Source organism: Helianthus annuus, chromosome 7 (genome assembly GCF_002127325.2).
Source record: "Helianthus annuus cultivar XRQ/B chromosome 7, HanXRQr2.0-SUNRISE, whole genome shotgun sequence".
Taxonomy (NCBI): Eukaryota; Viridiplantae; Streptophyta; class Magnoliopsida; order Asterales; family Asteraceae; genus Helianthus; species Helianthus annuus.
In genome coordinates, this window is record NC_035439.2 from 103,557,742 (window position 1) to 103,566,292 (window position 8,551).

Consider the following 8,551-nt stretch of genomic DNA (forward strand, 5'->3'; position numbering starts at 1 on the left):
CTTCTTCGTGAGCTTCATGCTCTTCCACCCGATCGGCCAACCCTTCTATGTGATAATAAAAGTGCTATCTTCCTCAGTCAGAATCCGGTCTCCAACAAACGTTCCAAGCACATTGACCTTGACTATCATTTCATCAGGGAACTTGTCACATCAGGAAAACTATCTACTTGCTTCGTTCCTACCAAGCTTCAGGTTGCGGACATCTTCACCAAAAGTCTCTCTCGTCATCAATTTGAGTTCTTCAGGGATAAACTTGGCTTCGTCCTCCACCGTTTCGCTTGAAGGGGGATGTTAACGTATAAAAACCTTTTGTGTATTTTATATACTTATCTAATTCTTGTGTACCTATTTGTAAATGTTTTATCTATTTAAAGTCCTGCATCCTCTCTGCTGAGGCATGCGAACCATTCTGCAATCATCACAATCATCATAATTAATATGCTTTCTCAGAGTAGGCACGTTGTTCGGGACTAAATTACTGATAGTAGATCATCAATTATTGGTGCATCAATAGCATTAGCAGTTTCTGATAAAAAAAGGGTAAGTTAGTTTACTAACCATCAATCAAATTACATATATCTACACGAGCACAAATTCAAGTACGGAAAATGAAACAATAGAAATTGATTAATACCTTCCAAAGGTTGAGATCCTTCCGCGACATCAAACTCAGAATGTGGGACAAACATCTCTTCCTCTTCTGACTACAGAATTAAATTAAATTAAATAATAATAACAACAATAATAAACTGTTTGGCAAACTTAGATGTGAAACCATCCAAAACTACGTAGTTTTGCTAAAAATCTATCCAAACTTTAATTCCTAAATTAACTTTGACTAAAATTTATTTAAATCTTTTTAGTTAGAGAAACAATCATCCTCCCCAACAAATACGTAAAACTTAGTTCAACAACATCCAAGAGAATCATTCGACCTTGTTTGGCAATCATCATCTTCAACAATTCCAATCCTATTAACATTGAATCTCCAACCACTCGCAATTGATTTCGATCCAAATTTCCAATTAGTAGTTGATGGAGGTAATCGATTACTTTGAATTACAGACCAATTAAGTTTACATACAATTACTTTCCATCATCGGCAATCGATTAATTTGAATTACGAATCAATCTGTCATACCATTATTCATATCGTTAATTTGATTTCCACTTGGTCGATCATGGCGGTAAACTGATATGATATAAAGTGATTGTTGTTCAAAATTTCTACATGCAATTTCTTTCCAGCAATTCCAATTGACTAACTTGAAATACGAATCAATATGTCGTACCCTAATTCAAATCCATTAATTTTATTTCCAATTGGTTGACCACTGAGGTAAACTAATATGAGATTAAAGTGATTGTTGTTATTCAAAATTTCTATATAAAATTACTTCCCAGTAATTTCAATTGCTTAATTTGAAATACAAAGTTTTTACTTTTGTTCATACAGGAAATACATAACACAACGGATTTCAAATCACATCTGATTGTAGATATTGACGCGAACAGGTATTTGGCCAACAATAACAACCTAGACGTTGAAACAGAGAAAATGAATGATGTAGACATAGATTATGGGTTTGAGAAAGAAGAAGCCAATGATGTAATGGGAATGATTTTTGATTCTCCCGAAGATGCATATGATTTCTACAATCGCTATGCGTTTTTACATGGATTTGGAATACGTATATCTTCGTTTTTTAAAAATAAGACCACAAATGAGCCTTATCGAAGGAAATTCGTGTGTAACAAAGAGGGTTTTAAAGACATGAAATGCAATAGTTCTAATGGAGATGTTAAGAAACGTCGTAGAGAATTAAGGACCGGATGTGAAGCATATATTCGGATTTCAAAAAATAAAGAAGGGAAATGGTTTGTGGATAGATTTAACGACTCACATAATCATGAGTTAACTGTTACTCCTACCAAAGTAATGAAACATCGGTCTCATGGAAAGTTTCACCGCTCAATGGCATGCAAAGCCCTAGTATCGGAACTTGGTCAATCCGGGTTGAAACCTTGTCAAATCAAGAAGGTCGTAAATACCATGAAAGATTCAAATGAAAATGATGTCTCATCAAAGCAATGTGCAGATATCTTAGCAGATCAGCGGAAACAATATAAATGTAAGGAATTTTAAGGGCTTATTAAACATTTCCAAGATAAACTAATAGAAGACCCTAATCTTTATTTTGTTGTGGATTTATTTGACGACGGGTCTCCAAGAAATATTTTCTGGGCTGACGGGAGATCAAGAGACTCATATGTAAAATTTGGGGACGTTGTTGTGTTTGATGTCACATATATGACCAACAAATTTAAGATGCCATTTGCTTCTTTTGTCGGGGTGAATCATCATGGTCAATCCATACTTTTTGGTGGTGCACTATTAGAAAATGAGAAACAAGATACTTTTGAATTACACAAACAATGGGTAAAGAGTAATACGGTTGAGGAGTTTGAAAGTCGATGGGAATTGTTACGTGCAAAATATAATTTTGAAAGTGGCGATTGGATAACGGAGATGTATAACCAACGTAAATATTGGGCTAAAGCCTACTTGAAGGATTGTTTTTTTGCTGGCATGACATCAAGTGGAAGAAGCGAGAGTATTCATTCATTTTTTGATGATATGTTGGGTAGTCTGGATTGTACACACTTCGTCTGGAGAATGTGCCCCACAGAATTGCGTGGACAATATATGAGAGGCGATCATCAATACCTGACAGTTATGTTAGAGGCGGTGGCGTGTAACACCCCGTGTTTTCGAATGTCAAAGTCAAAGTCAAAGTCCAAGTCAAGTTTAACTTCTTTGACTGTAAATAGTCTATTTTATGTTTTGTATTATGTGGAGTAAGTGTTGCCTAACAAGAATCGAAGTAATCGAATGTTTAATCGACGCAAAACAATTTACGACTGTGAATAGTAGGAAGTATCAATGCGATAAAGTTAATCAATCAATAATCAAGCTAATCGAATCATCAATCGAACTCGAAACTCGAATTATGTGAAATTGGTGTTATTATACGTGTGTGTGTGCCTTACGTGTTACTTGTGCGTGTTTACTTTATTGTTATATGTGGTGATCAATCGAATCGAAACTCGAAACTCAATCGAACTCAATCGAAATCGAAATCGAATATGGAGTATAGATGCTTGTATGTAGATATAATGGTTGGGATTAAAAGTAATTTGAATAGGAAACTCTATCGTATTCGTATCGTCTTCAATCGAAATCGAAATATCAAAAATCGTCGCACTGAACACTCGAAACAGGCTGTGGATCGATCAGGCTCCTAGCCGATCGAACAGCCCAGCCGATCGGACAGACTGTCCGATCGAGCAGGCTGTCTGATCGGGATGCCTGGCCGATCGGCCAGCCCTTTCCCCTTTTGGAAGCCTATAAATAGGCCTGTCATTATCATTCTTTCCAATTTTGGAAACTCTCTGACCGACCAGCTCGTGCTCCCCTTCTTTTCTCAGATTTCTTTCGATTTCGGTAAGTTTTCATCCTAAATCTTGTACTTTCTTGATCAATACATGCTCCTACACCTTTCTATCTTTCAAATTTTGATTTCTAACCATGAAATCATCAAGATCTAAGAATTCTAGGATGATGTCATCATGGTGTTCCTCAAGAACATCAAGTTTTGGCCTCAACCCACCAAGAATCACTTGGATCTAGCCGATTTCCACATAAACAAACTAAGATCTATCACAGATCTAAACATTTACATGATGTGAAGGATTGAAAGAATCATTTCCAACTTTCTTTCAACTCTTTTACATTCAATGCCTTCAAACCGGTAGAAACAGAGCTTGAGCCAACTCACTACTCATTATAATGGTTGTGCGGTTCAAGATTCGGATTCTATCTACGAGGTTCACCGACTTCGGGTTAAACGTTAAACTACCGTTCCGAACCGTTCACCGGCCGGACTTGGGTGATTCCTGTCCAAGCTAAGGAAACAAGTAGGAACGAAAGTGTCATGGTTCAGCTCGTTGTCAAAATACCTCGATATAACGTCAAACAATCAGAACAGTCAAGTGTTAGACGAACAGGCCGTCCAGGTCAGGATGCTGACCGATCGGACAGGCTGTTCGAACGAACAGCCCAACCGATCGGACATGTCAGCCGATCGACCAGGCCAGCCGATCGACTAGCAAGTGGCCCCACACTTGACAATTTTATGAAGTATGGTATTGAACGAAGTGATGTTCGATCGAACGAGCTGTTCGATAACATTACTCATCGGATCATGAGATACTATGCTTCAACCCTTAATCGATTTTGCAACTCGTTCGACGTATTGGAGTGCCACCCGATCGAACATGATGTTCGAACAGGTGACATCCAGCTGAGGACTCACTATCGAAGTGTCTAACCGATCGGTTAAGATGGCCGATCGAACAGACCATTCGATCGATCGACCTGAAAGGTAAGAACACTTCAGTGTTCTCAAATACTACAACGAAAACTTCAAAAGGTCAAACCATCATACACAAATACATCCTACACAAAGGAAGAAACAATCCACTCGAACAGTCCAACCGATCGAGCCTACTGGCCGATCAAACAGAGTGTCCGAACGGACTGCCTAACCGAACGAACAACCCGTCCGATCGAACCTACTGTTCGATCGACCAGGCTGTTCGACTTAACTTCACTTGTTTCCATTTTACGCGTTGCTCATTGTTATGCTATCAAACTATTCAGGCTAACCCTACTCTCAAGCGCTCCCTTCAATCCATCAATTAATCGTTGTGAGTATACTCGAATCCTTTTTGCTTTAGCACTTTTGGGTGTTACATAGGTTACTTATCAAAATCACAATCGAACACACTACTCAATTACTTTAAACGCTAACCGATTATGCATGTATTACGTGACTAAATGAATGCTTGTTGATTGTGTTTACACATGGAATGATGTCTACCTGCCTTAACGATGTAGTACTATAGTTTGGACTCAGCACCCGTTCACACGGGGGTTGTTAAGGACAATTACTTGTATGGATTACGGTGGTAATCATGTATTGCGAACTGTCTCAGACAGTCAACCCGCAGTCATTGGTATCGATAGATCCATGTCGATAACTAACATGCTTCGTTTTCCTCTGTGTACATGCTGGTTACGTAAACTATTTCGAACTCTATATGCTATTATCAAACTTGTATGCTCACCTTTACATTATATGTATTGACTTTATTTTAACGTATGTGACAGGTGTTTAAGATGCATTCTTGCTAGGGAAGCGAGGCTAGAATAAAGCGTCTAGAGCCCCCAACAAATAGTTGTCTGTAGCAGTCAATCTAGGGGTCTTTAGAAGCAGAAACAATATTTATTTTATTTAAATCTGAGTTGTCGATACAGAATTACTTGACTAGTTGTTATCTGTAATAATTTATTGTATTATTTGGGATACGGTATGGGACGTATCATTTAACTGAATAGTATTAATAGTTGTTGTGGAAACTTCTGGACAATCTGTTTCGCTCAGTGCCATGTCCCGATGATTCCGCCATCAGTTGGGGTGTGACAGATTGGTATCAGAGCCATAACTATAGGGAATTAGGCAAGACACGACCTAGTCCGGGTCGCTGTCTTAGAGACCTAGACTATAGTTAGAAACCAGCAGACCAAGTTTATGTGCTACCTCTCGCTTATTCAACACTATCACCGCACTCGAATTTTCAAACAGGGTCAAGCGATTTAGTCGAGATTAGGTGTGAAAGCCGCAAACTCTCGGCTGAATTGTTTGGTCAATGCTGATTTTGTCAATTCATCAATGATTCCTCGTTATTTTTTCAGAACCAACGAGGAGAATTATACCAAATCAGGAGTGAAATCCATATTTTGATGAATAATCTCCTCAATTTTGCTAAAACAAGGAAGAAGTTGCTAAGCTAGGGGTGAAACCCTAACCTTGACAACTTGTTCCGGATTTTATTTATCTCACCAAAGCCTCGACGGACTCCAACGACCTGAACTCACGAGTATGTCCTAGGGGGTGCGTGTTGGATGCCCAAGAATCGAGGCAGAAACACGATCCCGAAAGTCGAAAAGTGACAACAAGTCTGCTGCGAATAGTCGAATCGCTTTGGGTAGTCGACGTCTATTAGCCGCAGACAATCTATTTCTCGATTTTATGTGTTTCGATTTTGAGCCCGCAACTGCCAACTCTGATGGTTCGTCGATTTTATGTGTTTTAAGTGTGTTTGCCTGTTTATATGTTTAATTTTGATGTTCGCTCAATTTTTGCTATCACTTCGATTAACACACACGACTCGTATTGCTATCCTATCTCAAAACGGTAACAAGTCGCTATAGTTCTAGACGATACTGTGCTACGAAATACAATTATACTATACTATTCGACACGCTATTCGACTATACGATGCTACTCGATAGGCTATACGCGACCAATATATACGAACGACACGCGAGCTTTGAATGATAGGTTTCTGTATTCTGACTACCTCTGCGATTAAATAGGAATGTGTTCTGTGTTTATATATTTCTGTGCTCTACGTGCTTGTGTGTTTCCGTGATCTATGTGCTCTATGTGCTTCTGTGCTCTATGATTACGTGAATCTGTGATTTTGTGCCTATAAGTTTATGTGGTTCATGCCTTATTGTGTTCCTGAGCTTTAGTAAGTAGTAGACGTGTGAGGTGAGATTCGATTTGTTGTGTCTGAGACCTACGACGATGTCTGTTGCAGACCATGTCGTCATCTGGACACCGAACCCCACTTACCCGCCAAGAGAAGAGAGACAAGCGTCTCACTGCTATCATCGCCAAGCAAGTGGCAAAATCTGTGAGCGAGGTGTATGAAAACGTCAGCAAATCGTCTGAGGAGTCGCGAACCGATGCTCCTAAAGATGCCAACAAGATCGTTTTCAGCTTCAAACAGTTTAAAGCATGCGGACCAAAATAGTTTACCGGAGAAGATGGCCCTACCGCCATGTTTCAATGGTTTGATTCAGTTGAAATCACTCTGCGCCAAAGCGGTTGTTCTGAAAATCTCCGTACCCTAAACGCAACCGGTGTCTTCCAGTCCCGAGCTCTAGACTGGTGGACGGCCGAACGAAACAAACGCGGGAATGATGCAGCTTATGAGCTGACTTGGGAAGAGTTGAAGGCCATCATGATGGACGAATTCTGCCCTCCCCATGAACGCCAAAAGCTGGAGGACGAGTTTTGGAACATCAAGCAGAAGGACGGAGACAACGCTGCTTTAACTACTCGCTTCAAGCAGCTTAGCATTATCTGTCCCGATCAAGTCAAGACGCCAGACATGGCCATCAAGAAGTACATTCGAGCTCTACCTGATTGTGTTGCCGACTTTGTTCATGCCGCCAAGACATCATCCATCGAAGAGACCTACTTGCTTGCCGCCGAGATCAATGACAAGCGAGTAAAAGCTGGTTTCTAGGATAAGCCATCCAAGTCTCTGCATCAAGCTACTACTGCACCAACCACCGACTCCACTGCTCAACCATCCAAGTCATCACGCCGCAAGAAGAAGCACAACAACAGCAGCTCCAGCAACAAGAACTGTGCGGTCGCAACAACTGCTGCCCCTCTATAAGCTGTGCCGGCTCAGCAGCACCAATGCACCGCCAGCAAAGCGTGCTTACACAGGACCCCACCCGCTCTGCCCGACATGCTCGTATCATCACCCGGTGGGAATCGCCTGTCGTTTCTGCGCTCACTGCAATCTTTATGGTCATTTCACTGCGAACTGTCGCTATGGTCCCCGTCAAGCCCCAGTTCAAGCCGCTACTCATCAAGCTCTACTCCCAGCCCCTCAAGGCCAACCCGCAGCTCAAGCACCCGCGGTCAATGCTCGAGTCTGCTTTGCATGTGGTGATCCTAACCATTTTGCAAACATGTGCCCGAACAGGGTTGTGAAACAAGAGCCCAAGCAGCAGCAGCAGCCTCAGCAGCAGCAACAAGCAGCCCGTGCCAGAACCTTCAACATCAACGCCCGTCAGGCTCAGGCTGACAACAACGTGGTTAATGGTACGTTCCTTGTGAATGGTATTTATGCATCATGAGCCGATAACTGCTTTGTGTCGTTTGAATTCGAGAAGCTCCTTAGTCGTAAGCGCACTTATCTCCCCTCGTCATTCGAAGTTGAAGTCGCTACTAGAAGAACTGTCGCCGTTAATTCTGTACTCCATGATTGTACCCTCGAGCTCAACAATCATGTCTTTCCAATCGACCTTATTCCGATACAACTCGGAAGTTTCGACATCATAGTAGGCATGGACTTTCTTCGTGAAAACCATGCTGAAGTTGTGTGTTTTGATAAGATGATTCGATTCTTGCTCGCGAATGGTGATTTTTTATGTGTGTACGGTGAAACAGCTTCGAAAGGTCTCAAGATCATGCCGTGTATTCAAGCTAGCAAGTATCTCCGCAAGGAATACAGAGCTTTTGATGTACTGCAAAGTACATATGTTTATAGTGTATATTTTGGTCAGTTTTCAGTCGTTTTGAGTCTAGTTTATGTTAGAATTTCGATACTGCTGACGTTA

At 40.9% G+C, this 8,551-nt stretch overlaps 1 protein-coding gene across 1 annotated transcript; it reads left to right on the top strand.

Moving 5' to 3' along the window:
* The first annotated feature begins 1,181 nt into the window (after positions 1–1,181).
* On the top strand, positions 1,182–2,146 carry LOC110942470 (protein FAR1-RELATED SEQUENCE 5-like). Its single transcript, XM_022184248.1, has 2 exons — positions 1,182–1,187; positions 1,457–2,146. Exons 1-2 carry the CDS (start codon positions 1,182–1,184, stop codon positions 2,144–2,146), a joined length of 696 nt encoding a protein of 231 aa, XP_022039940.1.
* Positions 2,147–8,551: the final 6,405 nt, after the last annotated feature.